This window comes from Callorhinus ursinus, unplaced genomic scaffold (genome assembly GCF_003265705.2).
Source record: "Callorhinus ursinus isolate GAN/ISIS: 27379988/994484 unplaced genomic scaffold, GSC_fseal_2.0 scaffold14, whole genome shotgun sequence".
NCBI lineage: Eukaryota > Metazoa > Chordata > Mammalia > Carnivora > Otariidae > Callorhinus > Callorhinus ursinus.
Window position 1 is genome coordinate 38929079 of NW_027397076.1, and position 25786 is coordinate 38954864.

Here is a 25786-nt window from a genome sequence, read left to right on the forward strand (position 1 = left end):
AAGAAAGGAAGGAAGGAAGGAAGGAAGGAAGAAAGATCTATAGTGAACTCAGTGAACATTCATATATGGTGCTTACTAAATCTCAGCCATTGTTCTATGCACTTTACACATCCTAAGCTATTTCACCCCCACAGCCACATTTCAGTTGACTATTATTATTAACTCCCATATTACAAACAAGGAAGCGAAGCTAACAGCTAGTTAAGTAGCAAAACCAGACTTCAAATTCAGTCAAACCCCAGAATCTGTATTTTTAAGCACTATGCAGTAATGGCTACTGCTTAGGAATTATCAGCTTTGTTGAATTTATCTTTGAATCATTTTGATACCAAAATTTAAAGATACTTATATCTCAATTAAACAATTTCATTATGAAATGCTTCAATTCCATGATTCTAATATCTTGAAGAATACACCATTAATTTATTTATTTATTAATAAGGTGTCTCTGTAAATACTTAGGCTCCTCTGTGTATAGAAAATTCATGTTACAGAACACTACTGGTATTCTCACACTTTGGGGCTTTTTTCAGTGGAAAACATGGTTATGTATAAACTATATAACTTTCATACTCCCATTGTCATATATAGTATATACTTCGGAAAAAGTTCCACATGATACAGGGACTACATTGATTGATGTTCTCCCTCAAGCTCATATACAATTGAGCAGGTAAATCTTGTCAGTTCTACAACCTAAAAATCTCTCAAATCCATCTTCCTTCTTTCTTTTTTTGTTTTGTTTTGTTTATTTGTTTTTGAGAGAGAGACAGAGCAGGGGAGGGGCACAAGGAGAGGGAAAGAGAGAGTCCCAAGCAGACTCCCCACTCAGCGCAGAGCCCGACACAGGGCTCAGTCTCATGACCCTGAGATCATGACTTGATCTGAAATCAAGAGTCGGGTACTTAACTGACTGAGCCACCCAGTTGCCCCCATCCCCCTTCTTTCCAAACCTACTGTAATTACCACTGCTAAGACTCAGCATCTCATGAGTCCCTCCAGCCTCAAACTCCTCCAGTGTTCTCTGCGGGGGCACTGCAGGGGCATGGCTGGCTCAGGGAGGCAAAAGAACTGAAAGAGTCATGCATTAAGCTTCATTAGCCTCTCAAGTCATCACAAATAGATACAAAATCTATTTAAAACAAACAGACGTTTACTACTCAAATACCGCTTCAAGACAAAGGTCTTAGCTACCCTTCGAATCAAGCTGCCACCTCAGCCTTCTCATAGAAACATCTGGAACCAGCACTGACCTTCCACCATACTAACTCAATAATCCCTACAAAATGCAAATCAAGTCATGTTATTTCCCCTGCTTCCCTTCCCTAAGACTTAAGTTCCTTAAAACATCATACAAGGCCTTCCATGATTGGGCTACCTTCCTGCCTCGCCTCTTGCACTTGCCCTGGCCCACCCACGCTCTCCGTATTCAATAACCTGCCTCTCGCCGAACACACCTTGCTCTTTCAGGCCTTCAGGTCTTGCCCCTGCTACTCCATAGCCTAGAATTGTCCTTCCCACTCCTCGGCTAACTGGGTTCAGCTTAAAAACTATATCCCCCATACAGTCCTTCTTTAAACCTCAGAGACCTTCCCTCCTTTAGAAAAATTTTGCTCCTAACCCAAGGGCTAGGGCCATCCTTCTCTTAATTCCCCTAACACCCCAGGTACAAACACCACTTACTTAGTCCTGTCACCATAAGGTTCAACGGTCCTCACACGATGCCACTTCCACCTTTTGCTAGTGAAAGAAATCAGCCTGATCTTGTTCATCATTGTAGCCTCACTGCTTCACACGATGCCTGGCACACATAGTTAATATTCAATGAATGTTTAATGAGCTGGAATTAAATTCTCTATACAATATAGTAATAGAGACATATACATTAATGGAAAATATAAATAATATTGAAAATAATGTTCACAGAAAATATCTGACCATTGTGATTTTCATAATAAAATTAAAATATTAACTTTACACTATAGTCACATACTGAAATTTTGGACTTTCATGCTTCACTTGTGTACATCCATAGAATCACATTTTTTAAAATATAGTGGTTCTAAATTAAGAACCAGTTGACACATGATTTTGTTTATTTCATCATTTCTTTTTAACTATAATAAATAAGTGACTTTATTATACTAAAGTTGTTCATTTTCATTTTTCCTTTCCCAAAGTAATGGCCACATGTGGAATGAAAAGCATTTTCATTATCCTGAACAAGATGAATATCCTGTTTGTGTGATTTGGGGCAGTTTCTTATGAAGACTGCCAGCCTCTTATGAACATTATGATTTTCAGATGTGTAGTGTGCATTAAAGAACAAGAAGATATCATGAAATATTAATGACAATTACAGACTGAGCAAAGAAACTGGACAATGTTTCCAAGGGTTATAAGGACTGTGGAAATGAATGTTATTCAAAGTAGAGTGGTGATTTATAACCGATTTCCGTCTTCAAATTAGGGCCCAAGTGAAAGAAAACGGAATTTAGCAAAGCATTCTGGTGTATCATTTCCTGCAGCAGAAACACCCCCCAGACCAGTGCCCTCACTATGTACAGGACAAGAAGCAGCAACCTGAGGGAAGCCCACAGGCTCGCAGGGCTACTGGCTGGCTCTTTGTCACCAAATGCAGCAGGTTGAATGCAGACATCACTGTGATATCTTCACCAACAGAACGAGAGGCAAAGAACAGGGGCAAGAGCTGAGTAGGAGAAAAAAGAAAACAAAAACAAATTAAAACATCACAAATGTTAAACACATTCATTGCACAATTGATGGTTACAGTTTTATCTGGAACTGAACCCATACACACAGTGGTAATAAATTGCAAATGCCTATTTTTTAGATGGTGAGCTTACTTTCAACCCAGACTTATTTATATCTTATGAATAAAATACACATGATATAAAAGTGTAATCTGTGAACACACTTTGCAAGAGGTCAGAAAAGAGACGAAGTTTAAAACATTTGAAAAGAATTAGCATTTATGGAGTGAGTTCGTACCATGTGACAGGAACTGTCTGGGGCCCAATATACACATTGTATCATTTAATTCTTACAATAAACCTATGAGGTAGGTTTTATCCCCCAATAATATGTGAGGAATGGAGGCTCAAAGGTCCAAGGGCACAAAGCAAATAACCAGTGGAAAAAGGATTAGAAAACCCTGTTAAATCTCACTGCAAAGCCATGTTCTTTCCTTACACCATGCTGCCTCCTTCCAGCAATTATTTGTAAATCTCCCTCCCTGGAGAAGACTATAAAATATTGGAAGATTAAGAGATGCCTTTTGTTAGTTTTTTTCTTTTTAATAGAGAACCAAGTAACCTACAGACAACTAGGAGACTTCACTTTAGAAAGTGTTAAGTTTGAGCAAAGCATAGCAAATATGAATTTTAATTCAATTTTATCATTTATAATTTCAAGGTCAATTCTGTGAATAATTTTAAAACTTAACTTTAAAAAGGGTAAAAATATTTTTAAAGGTTTTGGAAATGAATCTACATGGAAGAATCTCAAAATTGTGTGTGTTAAACTTCAGAGAAAAGTTCAGTTAGGATTTTCTTAAAGTTTTGTACAATCTTTCAATTGCTAAAGATTAACTTCAAATGAAGATGGAAAAGACTAGGCTAATACTTTAAATAATTTATTTTAAATTGGCATTATAAGTGAACCTTAATCACTACATGTCCAAAAATGGATGTAAAATGAATGTCTTATTCATTTCCTGGCCCTCATCCCCCCAGAATAAAAGTCTGTTCCTGGTCTCTTCTGACATCCTTAAAGAACAAACACATAATAAACAGTAATATATTTTACCAAATCACTCTGGAGTACATCTGACAGAAATCTGCTTGTATTAACATACCTGAACTCTGACTTCTCCAAACTAAACTCACTACAAAACTAAAACATTTTTGTGTTACCAACTAGAAACAAAAGGGAGGAAGAGGGAAGGTAACTATCACAATGCACAGCTGAAAAGAACCATTAAACATAAATAAACATGTCATTTTCACGAGTGACTGCAGAGCAGGGAAAAGAGCATTCCTTTGGAGCAGACTACTGACTAATAAAAGATCAAAGGTCTATACCTAACAACACTATAAATAAAAATGTATTTTTTTTCCTGGTGACCTTCTCTGAGAGGAATAAAGTGTGCACGATAAACATAATTACTTAGCAAAGCTGCAGCCTCATTGTGCTCCCACAGCTGACCATAAAACGTCTTCCTATTCTGTTTCATCAACTGCTGTACCAGGCGGCCTGCGCGCCTACCGATGGCCTCAGCCATCTGGCTTGTGTCAAAGCCAGCACACAGGAAGAAAGGGAGTGATGTCACTCTGCAGGTCAGGCAAAGAACAAAGATGCATTCTACAATTAAAAGCTGAGGGCCTCAAATACCAGGGGCCCTCCAGCGTGATATGACTAGTGTGATTTAATGTCCAGGCTCTTGCATTTATTTCTACCCAAATAGCCAGGGCTCCATCTAGTGGCAAATTAGTTTTGCCCAGTTTTCTTTAAAAGAGAACCCATAAACTGTTACTTAGCACCAAGAAAGTGCAGCAACTAAAATGATCGGTAATTTTAGAGCAGTCTAGTCTTTTTACACTGAAGAATGCAAAAAGCATGATTCATCACAATGGTCTCTATTTTAAAATCCTGCAAAGCACACATTTCACAGGCTAGGATTTGATATAGCCCTAATTTTTTTAATGTCTTAATCCTAATGAGAGCAGAAAAAGCAGCTAATTTTGCAAAATGCACATAAAGTGACATTACTTACACACTACTCTGAAAATATGTCACTAAAATGTAAAGTGAAAAACAGTTCTAAAAAATGGACGCATGCATCTGGACACCTTGGTGAAATCCAACACATAATCTTATCCATCAGTGGAACAAAAGAATCACAGTTATTAATATGGCTCTAACATGTGAAGCCAAGAGCAACACTTCTCTAGAACAGAAAAAGAAATATCTTTATGCTGAAATGATTTAACACAATTTTTAATGTTTTCCACTTCCGTTTGCAGTAAATGAAATTAAACATTTTGACAAAGTGATCTAAAATACAGAACATATTTGCACAAAAGATGGGCTATCACAGTGGATGTGTGTGAGCTCTGGGGTCAGATGCCCTGGGTGGTAACCCTGGCCCTGCCCCTAACTAGTTGTGTTACCTTGGACAAACTGCTTACCCCCTCAGTGCCTCAGTTCCCTCAACTCTAAAATAAACGAATTGGTAAAAAGTACTTGGAACAACTCCTTGCACATAGTATATGCTCAGCAAATGTTAGCTATTATTATTATTTACATGTACAAATATTTGCTATATTTTAAAATTATATGAATTAGATATTTCTAACAGTCCATTTACACTCAATCCTATTTAGGGTCTCCAAAGACAGAATCTTTTTTAGGCCACAAAACTTACTACTCTTTGATGTGTTTCCACAGTAAGTTATCACCCTAACAAAAATGGTAGGATAAAGATATCCTAAGGATAACTGTTGATGAAAGCCTTAGCATGTGGCAGGGACTATCCTAAATACTTCAGTTTATTAGCTCTTTAAAGCCTGGAGGCCTTATGAGATGCATACTATCATTTTCCATTTTTAGATGTAAAGACTGAGGCATAGCCAGGTTAAGTAATTTGACTAAAATCCTAGAGCCACTGAGGACCAGGGCCCTTACGTAACTGGACTGAATGATAATTAATAGATTTGTTTGTTTAAGAGTCTGGTACAGCTTTATTATAGTTTTTATTTTACCACACTAGTTCAGTGCATAATAACCTGCCAGAAACACAGAATTCACTTGACATATGCTCTGAGCACCAAGATAATAGAATATGCTGAAGAAAAACCTTGGGTCACACCCAGCGAGGCTCTCCTCCCTCCCTGGGGGATCCGGGCGGGCGGAGCACCAGCTCTCAAGAGTTGAAGAATGAAGGGGAGTAAGTCAGAGGGGGAGACGAACCAGGAGAGATGATGGACTCTGAAAAACAAACTGAGGTTTCTGGAGGGGAGGAGGGTGGGGGGATGGGTTAGCCTGGTGATGGGTATTGAGGAGGGCACGTTCTGCATGGAGCACTGGGTGTTATGAACAAACAATGAATCATGGAACAGTACACCAAAACAAATTATGTAATATATGGTGATTAACATAACAATAAAAAATTTAAAAAAAAAGAGTTGCTGAAGTGGATTTAATAGATTTGAACAAAGGCCATCGAGCTCCAGGACCAGTGCTCTGGACCATGACACAACTGGCAATGAAGAGCCTGAGGCTGGACCAACTCACTCTAAATACTCTGACTCTTTGTTTCCCTACTAGATAAAGTGACTGATAACAAACATTTAATAAGGATTCAATTAATTCAAGAAGATTATTTGAAGTTTCTCTCCCTTGACACTAAGAGAAAAAAGTAAGGAGTTAAGGAAGAAAAAAGTCTGAGACATTCTCAGATTTCTAGATTTGCTCTTTCTGTTCCACCAGATGCAACTTCCCTTTCTCTTTCACTTTCAAAATTTTTCTCTAAACTCCTTGGATACACCTTTAGGACATTTCCTAAAGATGCCTAGAATTGACTCCATTTGAATATACCAAAGCTTCAATATGTTGATAATATAGTACTTTTGAGGCCAAAAAACCCAACAGCTACACACCCCCGCCATGGCCCCCCCCACAAAATTCAAGTTTCGATTTGGAAGCTTTCTTCCTTTTATACTCCCTGAGCCGCTTGGGTGAGAACCCTAGCCAGAAACCATCCTAGTCCAAAAAAGAGGCAAGAGAAGCACATGCATCTGAGGACTGACAATCTTTGAGGAAAGAATTAGCATTAAACACCCTGTAGAAATTAGCCCTGAGTGAGAACCACTCAGAAAATCTCTAATTCTCCGAATTTATCCTCAACTTCCTCACTTTTGTATTTGATGCAAATAATTGCATAGCGGAGTAACATTTATAAATAATCAACATGTTATGTTTTTAATGCCAGACACATGTCCTATGCATCTTTTTCATTTCCCAGAATATCTAGTACATCATTTTGGAAATAATCTGGTGTTTTAAAACACTGGTTGAACAACACCTAATGAGCAGTAACACAGTATGTATTAAGAATAGAATTAGATTGGGGCGCCTGGGTGGCTCAGTTGGTTAGGCATCTGCCTTTGGCTCAGGTCATGATCCCAAGGTCCTAGGATCGAGCCCCACATCAGGCTCCATGCTCCACAGGAAGCCTTCTTCTCCCTCTCCCACTCCCCCTGCTTGTGTTCCCTCTCTTGCTGTGTCTCCCTCCATCAAATAAATAAACAAAATCTTAAAAAAAAAAAGAATTCGATTAGATAATTGTCTAATTTTCTGATTAAAACTTTTTGATGATTCCCCAATGCATATTTCAGGGTTTCTCAAACCCTGTTCTAAGAAATAGGAGATACCCTTTCAAACAAGTCTGTAGTCAAATAGTTGTGGAAATGCTACCCAATAAAAAGAATCCAAGAGGCGTTCTAGTAAATACCTGCTTAACTTGTCTCAACTGGTGCCTCTCAAATGGTTTTGACCATAGAAAAACCTCCACGTCTTTCTTCATTCTGTATCCTTACTCTCCTTGTCTCCACTCCTAACCTCTCCCATTCTGGTCCCCACGGAGGGACCAGCATGCGATCACATCCCCTACAACAATTTTCAGGGCACTGATTGCTTATGTCTCTGTCTCCCTCTTCTAGATTATACAGTTCCTAGGCAGAAAGACGGTACCTTTCTCGTCTTTGTATCCCAGTACCTGGCACCCAATAGCCATGATGTACTGAGTGAAAGAGTGACTACATATATGACTGATCGCATGGATCACCATTTCCCACCTTGCCATCTCTGCCATCTCAACTGCTATTGGTGCTTAAAGGGGATAATTTGAACTAAAACCAGTTGGTTCTTTCACAGGAATTAGCAGTTCCTATAAAGAGGTGGGAAGTTGAAAATGCAATCTGATTTGAGATCCAAAGATAATTCAAATGCCCTATTTTGATCAAAAATTTTTACTTCTCCATCTTCCCCCCCCCCCAGAACTCTGCCATCCAAAAATTTGACTAAAATTAGTTTGTTGGTATTTTGGTTTGAGTTTATTTTTATTTCCTTTTACTTTTTTCCTTGCAGTTGAACAATAAACTGCCAAAGAAAGATGGTATATACAGGGAATCCAGAGACCTCACAAAGTTGATAATTAGCTCCAGAATAAATGAGCTGATCATCCTAGTGGATTTAAAGTGTCAAACCTAAAGGTCAAATCTCTTTCCAACAAATGCCAAAGGAATGTCTACATTAGTTTTCCACAGGCTAGTAAAATATCCCCCGATAACCACTGGGGTCAACAGAGAGCTGACAAATTTGAATTTTGTCAAATAAGGACAAAATAAAAACAAAAAGCCCCAAACCCTAGTCTCACCATAGTATCAGAAAATTAAGACTATTAACACCAAGAATGAGGAAAATAATCTTTTGAATAGAATATATTTAGTTTTGTGGGGAAATTTTTTCATTATTTTTGTCTTTCTCATTTCACTATGAAAAGAAGAAACTTCATCATGGGCCAGCATTTGGGAACTGCTAATCTAAATGTCTACTATAAAGTTCTATAAAAATATTGCTCTTATCAGCACAGTGCCTGGTACAGTTTATGTTCAACTAATGTTTGTTGAATGACTTGTTCAGTTAGTCATTTACTTCTTGCAACCAACAGACCATTAGCTAGAATTGGACATCCCTTTTGTTAAGCAAAGAAGAAACAGCCAGAACCCTGGTTATTCAAAATTCTAAATCAATCTTCCAAACCATTCAGAGATCACACTTTTAAGATAAGGAATTTATAAAAATTACTCACTTTATCCATGTAAATTCCTATTGAAAGAAATGTATTAAGAGCTGATGAATATGCAAAGATGTAAGATATAGTCTGTGCTATCAAAAACTATACTAGCCTAGACGGAAATATAACACATACCCTAAATGTCTTAATAGAGGTAGAAATAAAATACATGGAATTGCAGGGAAAGAAATATTGTTTCCAACTTAGGGGGAGGGGAGTGGCAGGGACATGGTGGTGTTGGGAACCAAAGAAAAGCTGCATAAAGAACTTCTTTAAAAAATATGTATCTCTGGGGTTAGCCATTTTTTAACTTTTGATCTCAGAATCTCCTTACATTCCTAAAAACTATCCAGGACTCAAGATGCCTTTTGTTTATATGGTTATACCTATCAATATTTACTATATTGAAAATTAAAACTGAGTAATTTAAAAAATATTTGCTTATTCCATTAAAAAATACATGTTTAAATGACATTTTTATTTTTCTTTTTTTAAGATTTATTTATTTGAGAGAGCGAGAATGAAAGAGAGAGTACATGAGAGGGGGGAGGGTCAGAGGGAGAAGCAGACTCCCCACTGAGCAGGGAGCCTGATGCAGGACTCGATCCCGGGACTCCGGGATCATGACCTGAGCCGAAGGCAGTCACTTAACCAACTGAGTCACCCAGGCACCCCTTAAATGACATTTTTAGTGAAAAATAACTATATTATCCAAAATATGAGTTTTTTATTTTTGCAAATCTCTTTTATATCAGGCTTAACAACAACAAAAAAACAACTGGATTCTCATGTCTACTTTTGCATTCAATCTGTTGTGATATGTTGTTTTGGTAACTATATATATGAATAAAATCTTGCCTCATTCACGTAAGTTCTTAGAAAAGGCAGGAATATTTTAATAACTTTTTCAGAGAACTGCAGATATTCTTCTTGGACACTATACCAAAACTCAACAAATGATAGTCTGAAACTATTGTCAATAAACTTTTCATACAATTACATTAAAACTCAATGATCTATCTTACATTTTGAATGGATCTTTTAACGTTGCATGATTTTGTGACATCATGCAATGTTCACTTAAAAAACATGGCTTCAGGGTGCCTGTGGGGCCCAGTCGTTAAGCCTCTGCCTTCGGCTCAGGTCATGTTCCCAGGGTCCAGGAATTGAGCCCCGCATCGGGCTCCCTGCTCAAGGGGAAGCCTGCTTCTCCCTCTCCCACTCCCCCTGTTTGTGTTCCCTCTCTCGCTGTGTCTCTCTCTCTGTCAAATAAATAAATAAAATCTTAAAAAAATATATAAGGGTTCACTGGGTTATACAGATCTTTCATAAGTTGACACATTTCATTACCAATATCAAAAATCATATTCATTAATATCACCACTGATTTCATCAGAAAAGTCTTTAAATATTGAGAAGCTATCAAACAAGCTCACAGAGGTAAACACAAGTTTTCCAAAACTTTATTTTTTACCTTGCAAGCTCGAATTTACCATTGCCAACAAATACTGACAGTTGTTTTCCTTAAAGTGACAGAATCACTTCATTCATTAAGAAAATGCATGCCAAGCATCCAAGTCTAAATAACCACAGTTTGAGCGCTTTGCCTGGAAACAACCACTGTTCTTTGGAAGGTAGAAGTTTTCATAGAAGTGTATTTCCCACTACTTCACACAGAATGTTACAAAGATATGTACTCAAGATCAAGATTTAATAAAATTAATATAAATGTTACTACTTCATCAAGGACATTCTTATTGGGAAAATGGCTTGCCCCTCCATGTGTATGTTAATAAAGAATAGAATGACTACTAATAAAGTTTGTTGCCACTACCTTGATTCATACTGAGACACCAGCAGTGTTACCCACTTTTGCTTTTCCAACATCAGTGCAAATGTCAACACAATGAAAAAGGAAAATAATGTCTTAGCATTAGTAGGAAAATAGTTTTCACTTTGTGATTCCCGTGAAAGGGTCTCAGAGACTCTAAGCGTCCTCAGCCCACACTGTAAGAACCATGAGTCTAGCACATTGCTTGGCATGTAGCCAGCACAGTAAATAGTCAATAAATATTGGTGGAATAAATGAACATGAACAGAGAAATACATGTATAATTTTTCCCATAATGTTTAAGAAACAACAAATGGTTAGAAAATAGTAGTTTCTTTAGACTTCTTACTACTTCTCAAGGTAATTAGTACATTTCCTATTTCATTTAGTCTGTGGACAAACGCAAAAGTTTAACCTATTTTATCAAAGGGAAGAGAATAGTCATGACAGATTTCTGAAAGTAACGATCAGAATGCTACAACCCAATTTTCTCAGCACGATCTTTGAAATACACAAAAGTACATGTCCTACTAAGGGACAAGAAAACAAATTCTGAATTAGTGTTATATCTAGGAAAGGAAAATTAACTTGTTGATAAATTCACTCAACATTTTTTAACCTATATCATGTACATGGCACTATTAATTCATGTAATTTCTACCAATAAAAAGCTGCAAATAGAACAACCAAAGAATTAGACTTTTTGTAAATGCTTGAGAATAACAGAATTGTATCACTAAATAGATTTAGAACTAGAAAAAAAAATATTTGGAGAACACCTAATACATCAATTTTTGAACATGAAGTTACCACCCACCACAGGTAAAATATTATTTATGAGGTGTTTCACAAGTAATTTGTTAAAAATTAAAATTTCAGGGCTCCTGGGTGGCTCAGTTGGTTAGGCGACTGCCTTCAGCTCAGGTCATGATCCTGGAGTCCCGGGATCGAGTCCCACATCGGGCTCCCTGCTAAGCAGGGAGTCTGCTTCTCCCTCTGACCCTCCTCCCTCTCATGCTCTCTGTCTCTCATTCTCTCTCTCTAATAAATAAATAAAATCTTTAAAAAAAATTAAAAAAAATTAAAATTAAAATTTTAGATGCCAAAGTTTGAAAATAAGGTTTTTAAGAAAACAACTAGGATGTATTTAACAATGTCACCCTCGTTTTGTTTTCTGACATGAATTCTTGAGTGGGAGAGAGAAGAGTGGAGTTAGAATTCACACTAGAAATATGCAGCCTAGACCATTGTTCCTCAAGTCTATAATCACAATCTGCCATATGACTGTGAGTATGTTGCTCATGAAATACCACCCATCATGTGTATCTCAGTGGAAAAAAAGTGGGATAAACAATGAACTGATCCAAACCTCTTATTTTGTAAACAGCAAAAGAGAGATAAAGAGATGTATCAAAGGTCAGCCAGCCAGTTGGAGAAAATACTAGGCTAAAATCTCTCTGGTCTACATACTGCAGCATCTACATTTTCTTTATTATTCAGTTCGCATAAAAAGTAAGAAAAGGACATAAAGAATTGTACTTAATATTGACAACGCAAAGGCTACACCGTGTCAATTAAGGTACATCAATGGTATAATTAAAATAGATTTATGGACAAAAGTCCATCTTCTGATGCTAATTGTAACTTTACTAAATGTTTTTTTTTTTTTCAGGCTTCCTGCTTTGAAAAGCATCTAGTTAAATACAGAGATTTATTCATTCTCACAGTAATATTTTATGACTTCTAACTCCAATATAAAACACAAATCTTTTTCTACTAAAATATACATTGATTTCACAGCTCATAGTTTCTACATTATATATGTGTTTCATCTAAAAAGTCTTTCTTAATATTTAAAAAGTGCCAACAAGAAAGCAAAAGCCACATAAATCATTTTTGACTACCACAAAAAAATGCCTTCAGATTTTTTCAGTATGACTGTTTCATTCTGTTGTGTTTACACAGTACAGTTTTGGTTTGCTTTTCTAGTACTTGAGTTTAAATTCAAACTTTCTCACTGACTAGTTAGATTTCATTCGGCAAGTTTTGCTCCGAGCTTTGGAAATCTCAGCTGTAAACATGGAGTTTACAAGAGCTTCCCTGCAAGCGTGCTAAGTGGAGCACCTAGCACACAGATACCTCTGAATATTGCTATTCCTTCCCTACTTTAAGTAACATTCTCTACTGATTATTTGTTAATACCCCCCATGGAATTTGCAGAACTGAATGTCATTGTCTCCCCAAAACATTTTATATAGTGACTTTCCTTATTGAAAACATTCTTCATTTGACTTTTTCTATGATACTACACAGTATCATTTTCTTCCTCCTTTCCAGAAATTACTTCTCTATTTCATGTTGTATTTGCTTCTGATTTTCAAACTGATTATGCTCCAGGGCTACCCTTCAGTACCCTCTGTATTTCTCACGATTTAATCTCTTTCTTATAGATCTCACTTACTCTTACAACTTCAACCATGTAAAGATCTAGCTCCAACCCTGAATCCAGCTCTAATTCTGCATCTTCTAATATCTATTGCATAACATCAACTTGCATTTGCACACTGTGTTCTAATTTACAGGCATGTTCATATATATCATAATATAGTCTTTTATAGCTTACAAGAAAGAATCTTTAGTAGCACTTTAAAATATTATTCAAATATTTTGCATGCATACATCTTACTTGATATTACTATTAATGATCATCATTTTTGAGCACGTGCACCAGGTGATTTTGTATGGGGGTATATATCATCTAATCCTCCTATCGACCCTGAGGGAAGCATTAGTGCTATTTGCCCAACATTTCTGGCTCTCTGTTTTTCAGGCAAGTAAGGAATGCACTTCCTGGCCCCTCTGTGATTGGGTGAGGCCATGTCATTAGTTCTGGGCAGTAAGTTGTGAACATAAATGATAATGTGTGTCACTTCTAAGCCACAGTACTTGATTGTTGCTGTGAGACTCTCCAGAACTTTCTTTCCCTCTCCAACAGTGACCAGCAATGTTCTATAATTAGATGTTGGCTGCTCTATTAACCATGATCCTGGAGTAAGAAGACATGGGGCAGAGTCCTCCTCATCTGACAATGAACATGCAATACAAGCAAGAAATAAACCTTCAGTGTTTTAAGCCATAGGGATTTGGGGATTATGTGTTCCAGCAGAATCTCACGTTCAGAGAACAATTTGCTTGAGGTCATAAAGCCAGTAAATGATGGAGTCAGAATTTGAACTGAAGTCTGTGTTAATCTCTTCTCCCACATTGCTGTCCTTGTTTATAACAGGGTCTGGAAGGGTGAGAAGTCCAGTGACAAAGTCAATGAGACCACCTCGAAAATCCCAGGATCTCTCTGATTAGTCATCCCTTCTATTTCTAAATACCCCAAAGAGATTCTTACCTTGGTCAGAAAACATGGCTCTCCTCTCATATTCAGATATTAAAGGCTAGGGGAGACCTACTTCACCTTGGATCACCTGGAGATAACAAACCCATACAAACCCTTCAAGACTAAAGTTTTCACTCAGCTGCAAAACTAACTGAGTAGTTCCCAGTCACAATAAAATGACTGAATACAAAGATCTCATTTCCTGAAATGACCGAAAGCTCCCTGAGCACTCACCATATTCAGTGCTGATTCTCTTACTGAATAAACAAGTCACTGCCCAGATGCAGACCTTAGAAAAACAGTGCCCTGATTTAAATCAATCTATGAAAAACTGAGAAATAAAAAAACAATCCATTTGCCATGATGCTAGAAAAATGTATATCCATTCTAGTGGAACAGAGATCACTGGACCTAAGGAGAAGGAATTACAGCAATAGCTCACTTTTTTTGACCTTAAAGTAAATAATAAGTAAACAATAGGTATAGAATTAACAATATACACTTTTAAAGACCACCTATATACAAAGATTTGACTGTGGTTTCAGAAGAGAAGGTAAACATTAGTAACATCACATTTTAAAACAAAAAGAAGAGTTATGTAGCTAACAAAATGTACAAGGCCAGAAAGAAAGGTAGAGAAAGGGGTAAGAGTATCAGGACCCTCATCTTAAAGTAGTGTTAGGAGATACTAACTAGACTAGAAAATGCTAATTGACTCTTGGAATCCATTCTTCCTTCTTTGTGTTGGTAAGAGAACCCTCTGAAATTTTAGCTGAATACACAGCTACATTTCTCAGCCTCCCTTGCTGAGACCATGATACTCAGTGTTGGCCAATGGAATATAAGCCGAGAAAGATCGAATCTCCTATTTTACAAAGTCACTACTTCAGGCACCCTCTTGCTCTGGGAAACAGCCACAACTGTGGCAGCATGCCTGGACCCTGAGAAGGAAGCTACTTGAGGGGGAAGACAGACTTAAGAGGTCATGAAGCAAAGCTATTCCAATCCATCCAACTGTGGGCTATTACTTACCCCGGGCTACTGTGGGAGAAAAATAAACTGCTGCTTATGTAAGTCACTCTCCTTGGAATCTTTGTCACAACTGCTTCGCAGTAGCCTATCAAAAGCTGATGAGCAAATATATTATTTATTGTTACAAAAGTGAACAATAGGGAAATTTAAAAGTCAATAGAACAATAAGCAGTGGTAGACAGACTAGATTAGAAAGAGCAGAGACAGACCCTTACTTTTCATGACTGGATAGCATATAAAATAGATGAATCAAGAAATAGTGCTCTAACTATATTAACTAAAATTAGGGAACTGCCAGAATGATTTAAAAACATTACTCCATAAGAGTGAGACAGAGATGGGGAGGGGTGGAGTTGAAGGCGGTTGTTTTTCATTTTAAGTTCCCATGTACCAAGAACCATGTACAGGTTTTTTATAAAAATAAAGCGTATACGTACAAAAAAGATGGAATTGCATTTAACAGACCATTTCATCTAAAGAAAAACTTGCTAATGTAGGCTGACTAAATCCTATGCCTGGGACTATAAACTACAGTATCTATATCTACCACTACAAGACTATTTTTAATGAGTTGAATATAAGTCCTAAAAATATGTGTCCTTAAATTATGTTTCAAATATTTTAAGTTAGAACTTTGCCACCATTCCAGGAAAACAGAAGGTGTTAGCACTGGAAACTGCAAATAAATATTTGCTCTTGTACTAGAATTTCAGTATTCCTCCCTCCAAGTTTACTTTCTATTGCAGAAAGTAAGAAAATTATGAAATAAAATTCTCATGATAGCATGAGTTATGGTTTGAATCTGATAGAGCAGATAAAGGAAAAGTTTTATAAAAATGAACTCCTTCTATTACACTGAGAGATAAATCTTTAATGGCCTCCATCAACTATCCTTTGGTACCATGTTGGCCTTGGGAGAGAAGAGAAGTCATGAATGAGATCATATAGTGAAAGAAATAAAATATTTTGCAAAATGTTCTACTTTGTCCTTCAGTGGGGTTTTTAAAATTAATTTTAGGTGATTAAATCGTGTTTTAAAAAGAATTTGGGGGGTGCCTGACTGGCTCAGTTGGTTAAGCGTCGGACTCTTGATCTCAGCTCAGGTCTCGATCTCACAGTCATGAGTTCAAGCCCTGCTCTGGGCTCCACATTGGGTGTGGAGCCTACTTAAAATTAAAAAAAAAAGAAAGAAAGAAAGAGAAGAAGAAGAAGGAGAAGAAGGGAAAGAAGAATTATTATCTGGGTATTCCACATGCATCTCAAACTATTCATCTGTTTGTTTGTCTCTTTGCCAACTTATTATTGGTAAACTCTATTTGTTTCTTTCTTTACTAATTTATTCTATATTCCTGATCCTGTTAAAAACCACTCCCAGCCACTAAAATTCAAATCTGGGAGTCATCCTCAATCATTCTCTATTTTAAGCATTCATATCCACTTGACACTAAGTGCTGCCAAATTTATTTCCAAGATATTGCTCAAATACATCCTTTTCTTTTTGTCTTTCATCTAAAATACAGTAATGGCCTCTTACTGGTCTTCCTGCCTCTAACCTGACTCCCCTCACATCCACCCCCCCTACTGTTGCAAAACTGCTGCTTCCTAGTTCTGACCATGTCAATACCCTGCTTCATGTGCTTCCATGCTCATTGGCACCTACAGGGGAAAATTCAACCAATCTCTCCTGGCATTCAGGCTCTCTTCTTTTCCTACTTCTATAACTTCAGTGATCAACACTCCCTGGTACGCTATTTGCTCCATGAACTCTCTTGTTCTTTACTTTGTCTCTCGTATCTCACACAGCGACTAACCCCTAGCAGGCATTCAATAAGTATATTTTGAATAAATAAATAAATAAATAAATGTTCTGATGATAGCCAACTCTTTATCATTTCCCACACACCTTTTCTACCGTCACCATACCACCCATATACTCATATAAGGAATGAACTCTTCATTTTTTTTAAAGATTTTATTTATTTATTTGAGAGAGAGAATGAGAGATAGACAGCATGAGAGGGAAGAGGGTCAGAGGGAGAAGCAGACTCCCTGCCGAGCAGGGAGCCCAATGTGGGACTCAATCCCGGGACTCCAGGATCATGACCTGAGCCGAAGGCAGTCGCTTAACCGACTGAGCCACCCAGGCGCCCTGAACTCTTCATTTTTAACTTCCAAGACCCAGTTTAGATATCACCTCCCCTGGGAAACTTTCCTTTACAGCTGGTCCCCACACCCTTCTCCTCATCCCTTCCATGAGAAAATGAATCAGTTGTTCTTCTATACTACTTCCTACTTCAGTGCCTCTATTATTATATCTAGTACTCCGTGTTAGTTTCAGGTTTATGTATGCCTCTCCTATAAACTCCTTGAGAGTAGTCAGTGTTATACAACACTGTAAAATAAAGGCTCAATAAATGTTTTCATTGAACTGAACTCAAATGTCACTTCCTCTGTTTTCCCTTCTCTCTGTGCATAACGTCCTAGCTCCCATAGGACTAGAGTCCTATGTTGTATCTAGGCAGTGTAGTATATAGGAAAGAGTCAGAACTGGACTCAAATTCTGACTCCATCACTTAGCTCAGCTGATAAATCTTGAGCAAATTAGTTACTCTCTCTGATCCTCAGTTTCCTTACCTACATAATGTATCATAACACTAGTTTCATTAAGTTTTGGAACAATTAAATGAGACAATGTTTTTGAAAGTAATTAGCAGACTGCTCAGTGAATTTTACTCCCCTTTCCGAGGAGGAAAAGCAAGAAATATCGTGTAGGGATAAAGACAGCAAGTGAAAGAGAGCATGTGTATGTATGTGTGCATGTGTGTGCGTGTGTGCATATGTGACAGGGTTTAATTAGCTTAGTTTTGGACAGGGTTAGAATGAGGCAATTGTCTAGCAGACAACTCAGCTAAGATTAATTTGAGATTAATTTTTCTATTACAATAATTATGTTTTAGTGACTGCCAAAAAAAATCATTATCTTTGACAAAAAAAAATTTCAAGTTTTGCAATCAACTGTTTCAGTCAATCATATAGAGTGATCTAGCTTTATGCATGCATGAGGCAAATGTATCAGGAATCCGACGAAGTAAACTTTTGGTCAACTCTAACTTGAACATCTCAGTACGAGTTAGAAAATATTGTTGAAATTCAACTAAAACTGCCATTATCACTCATATTCAAAGAATAAAACTGTTCTCAGATTTATAACTAATTTTGCAACATGACTCTGAGAAGTACTAACCTTGTGACTGACAGAAATTTGTCATTTGAATGCCAATAAATTCTATTGTTCCTAGGTTCTTCTTCTAAACAGAATGCTAGGAACTTTTTATATTTCATAATTACACTATTATTAGCATTTAAGTCATTCTACAAGCATTTTGAAGCCTCCTAATTATGCTTTATTGGATTCTTTTTATTAAATGTTGTTTTGCAAAAAAGGGCTAAATGTTATATAACATTCAGGTAACAGGAGAGCTCCGGAAACATGCATGCATATATTCTGCATGCAGGGGGGAAAAAAGACCTCAAGGACAGACTGTAGCCAAATGATATATGAATCAAAATATCCTTAAGAATGGTGAAGTTGAGGTGGAAAAGGTATGGTGGTAATCACTAAATGCAGTAGATGTTACATAATTAAATGAAAAAGATAAAAATAATCCTTAAAAGGGAGAACATATAAAAATAACAATTCCACATTAAGCATGTGGATCTACAGCCCCACTTTAGTTAACAAAGCCACAGCAGAAAAAAATAAAAGAATCCAAAACTCCTCCTGCAGAGAAGAGTCAAATGCTATTGTATCCTGTTTTTTTCAAATTTAATAATTAGATTTAGTTTAGGCTCAATGATGTTTTTGAACACTTTTTCAAGGTCACAGAACCTAAAATATGTCAACCTTTCCAATCCCTATGAAATATAAAAGCAAATAAAACACAGAAATCACATGGCAAAAGATTGAAAACTAAAGGGAAAAGATCATAAAAAGAGGATAAAACAAGAGGACAAGGAATGTCATCACCTAGTCCATGATAAAACAAAATATAAATGATTTAAATGCACCTATTAAAAATGACTCTCATATAGAGTCACAAAACAAAGAAATGGCATAGAGGGAATTTTTTAAAAGCGGAGATAGAGACTGCACACATGGATACACGTGCACACCACACACACACATGGATACACGTGCACACCACACACACACACACACACACCCTACCACACAAAGGTGGCAATATAAATAAATACCTTTTAAAAGAGAGTATAGAGGAAAATGAACATGCATCCACATTGGAAACTGAAATAGGAGAAACCCACTCTGAAATGCTTCTGCTAGACAAAGTGCAGAGGGGATGTATTGAGGAAAAGGCCAATCTCAACTCATCTCATGTGCAAACACTGTTCCTGCAAGTTAGTGAAAGAGAATCCAGCAGATTCCTGCCAGGATTCTAAACAGGCGCCAAGGCCAGAGAGCAGGTAGGTCACAGGTATAAAGGGCTTAATCACTGGCACAGTATATCTGGAGCCAGGAGTTAACTCTGGCACTGGGAGTCACAATAAGCAAGGGTTCTGAGGCAATGCTCATGCCTAGCATACCAAAGACTGGGGAAGCACTGCCATGGCTGACTTTCGAAAAAGGCAGGCAAATGTGGAAAACTAGGGGCACTTCCCTGGAAATTCTGAGTGCTACTTCAATCAGAGAAAAGAAATTCAAACCTAGGGCACCACTTCTTGTGCCAGCCACGTCCAGTTCTGATGCTTCTTCCCCTCCCTACCCTGTGGCCACTGGGGTCAGAAAATTAAACTACAGTAAACCTAAACTTTTCTCTTCTTCCCCTTTATCACCCTGAAAGATTAAGAAAAACACACATCAAACTCAGCTACAAGGCCTCTCACTTCCCAAACTGGGCAAGTCACATTGCAGTCACCCTTTATCTGACAAACAGGTGCTGGGGACAAAGTGAGAAACAATATGCCATGGTCCCGCCTCTGTGAAGTTTACATATTAGTGAGAAAGATATTATTAGCAAGTGCAATAAGGATCACAGAGAAACAAAGGGGGCATAAAGATCCTATACAACAGAGGGAAGAAGTCTAGTTTGGTGGGGAGCATAAGAAAGCCTTCCTGGAGGGAGTAACATTTAAATTAAGAATAAAAGATAAGACTGTGTTGCTCACATCAAGAATGAAGAAACAAGTACTCCAGACAAAGAAAGTGATAAGCAGCAGCACTGAGATAAGAATGAATGCAGCCTGCCGGCAGTGATGAAAGAAGAACAGGGCTGGAAGGTGTAGGTGAGGAGTACAGGAGGGGAGATGAGGAGGCTGACGAGGTAGGCAGAAGCAAATCTTGGAAGGCATTATGAGAATATGGAACAGCATCCTAAAAAGAAAGGGGAGCAACTGAAAGAGAGTAACATGATCAGATCCAACTGACAGGTGGAAAATGGATGGGGGTGGCGTAAGACCAGGAGCAGTGAGACTAATGAGGAAGCTATTGCAGAATTCTAGGCAAAAGTTTGATATAGTGCATGAGAACAGGAAAACAAAATTAGGAGGACTCCAGTTCTGGCTCAAACAACTGTGCAAATGGTAGTATCATTTACTAAATTAGAGAACGAGAAGGGAGGCTTAAGTTTGGGCAAAGAAAAAAAGAAAAAACCCTTTCGTTTTTGACATGTTGAAGGTGCCTAAGACACCGCCATCCAAGCTTCTATAATATAGAAGCAAGTGATATATACGACTGTGGCTTAGGAAACAGATCTGGTTTATGGGTAGATTCAGGGGGAGTTAATTTTATACAAATGGACCTGAAGCCATGGAGTAAATTTGATGGCCTCAGAAAATGGGTAAAATGAGAAAAGAAAATGTCAGAGCCCTGAGGAACCTCAACATTTATCGGTGAGATGGAGGAGAAAGAATAGGCAAAGGGGACCAAGAAGGAGCACTGGCCAAAGAAGGGAGAGTCAAAGAAAGTGTTATCTCAGAATAACAATGATGATGATGATTAGGACAATGATAAGGATGTTGCTAGCTAACATTTACTGTGAATGAACTCTGTGGAAGACACCTGTGCTAAGTGATCTACATATATTGTCTTATTTAACAATTATAACAACATAAGTGGTAGGAACAATAGTATTGTCATTCTACAAGTGAGGAAACTAAGACATAGATAATTTAATTAGTTTAGGATCACATATATAACAATAACAGTGTTACAAGCCAATAGAAAAGACTATTTCTAGAAGTGAATGGTCAATGTATCAAATGCCCTGAAGATAGAGACCAAATTGAGTTCACTGGGTTTAATGATATGAACACCATGAATGGCTCCAATCAAAGCGGTTTCAGTGGAATAGCATGGATGGGGTGCCTGGGTGGCTCAGTCGTTAAGCGACTGCCTTTGGCTCGGGTCATGATCCCGGGGTCCTGGGATCGAGTCCCACATCAGGCTCCTGGCTCAGTGGGGAGCCTGCTTCTCCCTCTGACCCTATCCCCTCTCCTGATGTTTCCCTCTCTCTCTCTCTCTCTCTCTCTCTCTCTCTCTCTCTCTCTCAAATAAATAAATAAATAAATAAATAAAATCTTAAAAAAAAAAAAAAGGAAAAGCATGGATGGTTCTTCTCATTTTCTTGGACCCTATATCCAATCCATCAGCAACCCATCAGTTCTGCCATCAGCACTCTGATCCAAACCATTATGAACTAAACTAGCCCTTAATGGTTTACCTGCTTCCATTTGGCCCCTACAATTCATTCTCCACACAGCAGCCAGACTGATTATTTTAAAATGCAAATCAGATATTGTCATTGCCTGCTGAAAACACTCTAATGGCTTCCATCATGCAGAATAATATCTAAGCTCCTCATTATGGCCTAAAAGCCCCATATGATCTCACCATCTTCTCTGCCCTCAACTCTAACCATCCTCCCTCCTTCTCCTACCACAAAATTATCTTCTCACTCCTACAACAGGCCATGCTAGTTCCACACAGAGAATGAAAGTTCCTAGTCTCTCCAGCTCATACTGCATCCCCAGAGATTAGATGAGTTGGTGCCTGACACGTAGCATAGGCTTAACACATATTTTTGGATGGACAGCAGATAGAGACAGCAAGGACATAAAGAACTTGTAAAACAACTTGGTCGCAGAGGATGATGGCAAGTGGAGTAGGCTTTTTGTTTATTTTAGAAAATAAGAGAAATTTGAGCATGTTTAAATAAAGGCTATTAAGAGATTATCCAAGACCTTGGAAAAACTTGAAAACATAATAAACTCACAATGGAAAAGAAAAAAAATCAGGAAATTAATCAATTTAGGGGAAGTTATACAAGAAAGTTACAGTACAGAGGGATTTTACTCTGTATACTGAAGTTTTTTGTTCTGCAATTGGAGGGGTTGGGGAAAATCAGTAGTCTCCAAACACTATCAAGAACTTCCCTTTATTTATTTTCCTTCAAAACTGTCCTTGGTTACTTTACACTGAAAGGAGGCTCTGATTAGCAATTACATATATCTGATTAATGAAATAATTATACCTAACAAATGCAACTTAGTTGGGAAATCCAAGGCTCAGGAAGATTAAGTGATTCATTTAAGGTCACAGAAATACTTTTTTTAAAAAAAGGATGCCACTGTCTAAAAATGAAGAAACTGGTTGAAATTAGCACAAGAAATCAATGAAATCAATTCCAAACCATATACCAAAGTAAAAAACTGAAAGATTTTAGAAGAATAATAAAAAAGATATTCTTTTTCATTTGGGGGAAAAAAGCAACAATAAATCCTAGAGAATTTTTTAAAACCTGCATGAAAAAGTCATGGTCTAACCATGAAGTAAATTAAATTGTAGCATGACTTTAAACAATTGGTGTTGTGCAGGAGAACCAACTTGATGACCACACTAGGGTCATTCTTTTTTAAAAGTGACAAAAACACTTTAATACCTTAAAAAAGTTAAATGGGAAAAAATAGGAGTCACAATACTGCAATGATCAGGAGCATAAACTCTGTAGCCAGACTGCCAAGATTTAAATCATAGTCATACAAATTACTGAAAGCCTTGTACCTCAGGCCCTAATCTCAATATATGAGTTCTCGTGATAATATGCTACACCTCCTTGATTAAGTTGTCATGAGCATTAAATAAGTTAATATATGGAAACAGTAAAGACTTAAACTAGCAGCTGGCACAAATGGTAAAAAGACTAGTAACATCTGTATGTATTTGCTATTATTGTTATTATCACTACCATTATTATTATTATTCACTATATGGATGGTGAAGCAATGGGGAAAAAACAGATTTGACTCCATAGAATAACATAAGCACCCTAAAAGATAAATGTGAAAGGAGCAGAAATAAATAAAAAGTAGAAAAACATATAGATAATAAAAGAAATGTTAATCTTTTAAAAATGAGTTACCTACACCAATGTGGATAACACAAATATAATGTGATGGGGGGAAAAAAAGCAAGTCACAGAAGTTACATAGTAGAGGCACCTGGGTGGCTCAGTTGTTAAGCATCTGCCTTCGGCTCAGGTCATGATCCCAGGGTCCTGGGATTGAGCCCTGCATCAGGCTCCCTGCTCCGCAGGAAGCCTTCTTCTCCCTCTCCCATCCCCCTGCTTGTGTTCTCCCTCTCGCTGTGTCTCTCTCTGTCAAATAAATAAATAAAAATCTAAAAAAAAAAAAAAAAAAAAAACACCACAGAAGTTACAAAGCAGATGACACCATTAATACAGAGTTCCAAGTCATGCAAAAGTAAATAGTAAAATATGTAGAGATAGATACATCTATGGCAAAACTATAAAAAAAAAGCAAGAGTGGGGGGAAAAAGCAAGAGTGTATTAGTTATCATTTGTGTTAAGTGATTATCACAAAACGCATGACTGGGTACGCTGAGCGTAGGGCAGGTGTAAATGAAGGTCACACAGGCAACTTTAACATTCCACTTCTGAAGCTGAGTAGGGATACCTAGATTTTTAAAAATCATTCTTTATGTCTTATATATAGATGTTATATATTCTTTTTGTGCATGTGAAATATTTATAACAAATGGGCAAAAACTTAATATATTATAAAGGCAAGAGAAGTTTTTTTTCCCTGTCAAATCAGTAGAGTGTTTTGGTTTTTTTTTCCTTTAAAGCTCAATGGAGATTTTCTTCTTTAATGATAAGAGCAAATTAACTAGTTTTAAAAATTAAATATATTTCTAGGATGGTCAAGAGCAAATTATACTAGCAGTGTACCCTGATTAAAAGAGGACTATTCCCATCTGAGATACATCATCAAGCCTAAATAAGCAATTCTTAGCTATACATCTAGATCAGCCAACATAGTTTCTAGTGCCTAAGGCCATCACTTCAAATGGGATAGTTAATATGATGCTTCTAATTCACTGTAATCTATCCTCTAAATAAATACTGGATCTTTAAAAGGTTATATAACTTTTCTTATGGATCAAATTACTGAGCACATTAGGCTACAAAGTTCAAACATAAGATCTTAGTCACAGAATAACATTTATACTTACTTCCACAAAATAGACAACTTGAACCACACATAACAAGAGAAGACAATTTTGTATCATTTATTAATCATGTCATTTCCATTAAAAATTGTGAAAGCTACTTGGAGACTTTTAGACAACCCATAGACTATAGAATCTTAAAGTAAGATTTCACATCAGTTTGCTGATGTGAAAACTGAGACACAGAGAGTGTAAAATGCCTCATGCAAGAACAGGATGAGGAAAACCCAGTCTTCCAATCTGCTATCCAATGTTCTTTTCATCAGCACTACACTGACTCCTTTGCAACATGAACATATACACAAGGATGCAAATATACTAATGAGTCTGCAATTTTTCAACTGGCTCTGCAAATTGGTAAACATCCCCTACCTTCAACCACGCTCTTCCTGGCTCCCTACAGTGATCTAACTAGACTGAATATTCACACACCAAGATATCGGGAAGGACTACAGTGTATGCACCTTTTCATTCACAGTTACTGTGAGACCAGGGCTCCCAGACTACCTGTGGTCTCTCAACTGTCATCCTACTTAATGGACTATGAACGGGGAGATATGGCCCTACCTTTCTTTCCTTATACACCACTAATCTAAGATAAAATATCCACCTGTAATCGTCACCTTAGATCTTTCCCAACTCCAACTATGCCCAGATTCTCTGACAACCAAACACAATAAGAGAAATGAAAGAATAAACATAAAATTCAGGACTGTCTGATTTATACAAAAACTATCCTGACATTTTTTAAAGACTCCAAATGTAGTACAAGCTTATTTTCAGTGTTGCCTTAAATTTAACATGTACTGAGGGATTGGTTGGTTTTGTTTTGTTTGCAGGGTTTTTTTTTTTCCCTTTAAAGAAAATAAACTGACCTGAGAAACCATAAAGATTCACTGTGTAACACAATTCATTGTAATAGAAGATAGTTATGCCATAACAGAGATTGCTATAGGTATATACTTGCATGAAAACCACCTACTAAATTTCATACTAAAAAAACAGGAGTATGGCCCTAAGAATGATGCTCATATGCCTGAAAATATAATTTTTAAAAAGTATTCATATACTCATCCCTGAGACTGCTTAACAGCCCAGTCTTAGCATAAA

The 25786-nt window shown here is 37.2% G+C and overlaps 1 protein-coding gene across 4 annotated transcripts in view; it reads right to left on the minus strand.

Annotated features, from left to right (window-relative positions):
- The window catches only part of MSRB3 (methionine sulfoxide reductase B3), a 180467-nt gene that overhangs the window by 133601 nt on the left and 21080 nt on the right, over positions 1–25786 (minus strand). For 3 of the 4 annotated variants that reach the window (XM_025882802.2, XM_073900707.1, XM_073900706.1), the window contains exon 2: positions 2584–2710. In XM_025882802.2, coding sequence (XP_025738587.1) covers positions 2584–2710 — 127 coding nt within the window. Of the gene's footprint in view, positions 1–2583; positions 2711–23646; positions 23769–25786 lie in introns of those variants that run through there. The other variant, XM_073900708.1, reaches the window with a different exon arrangement.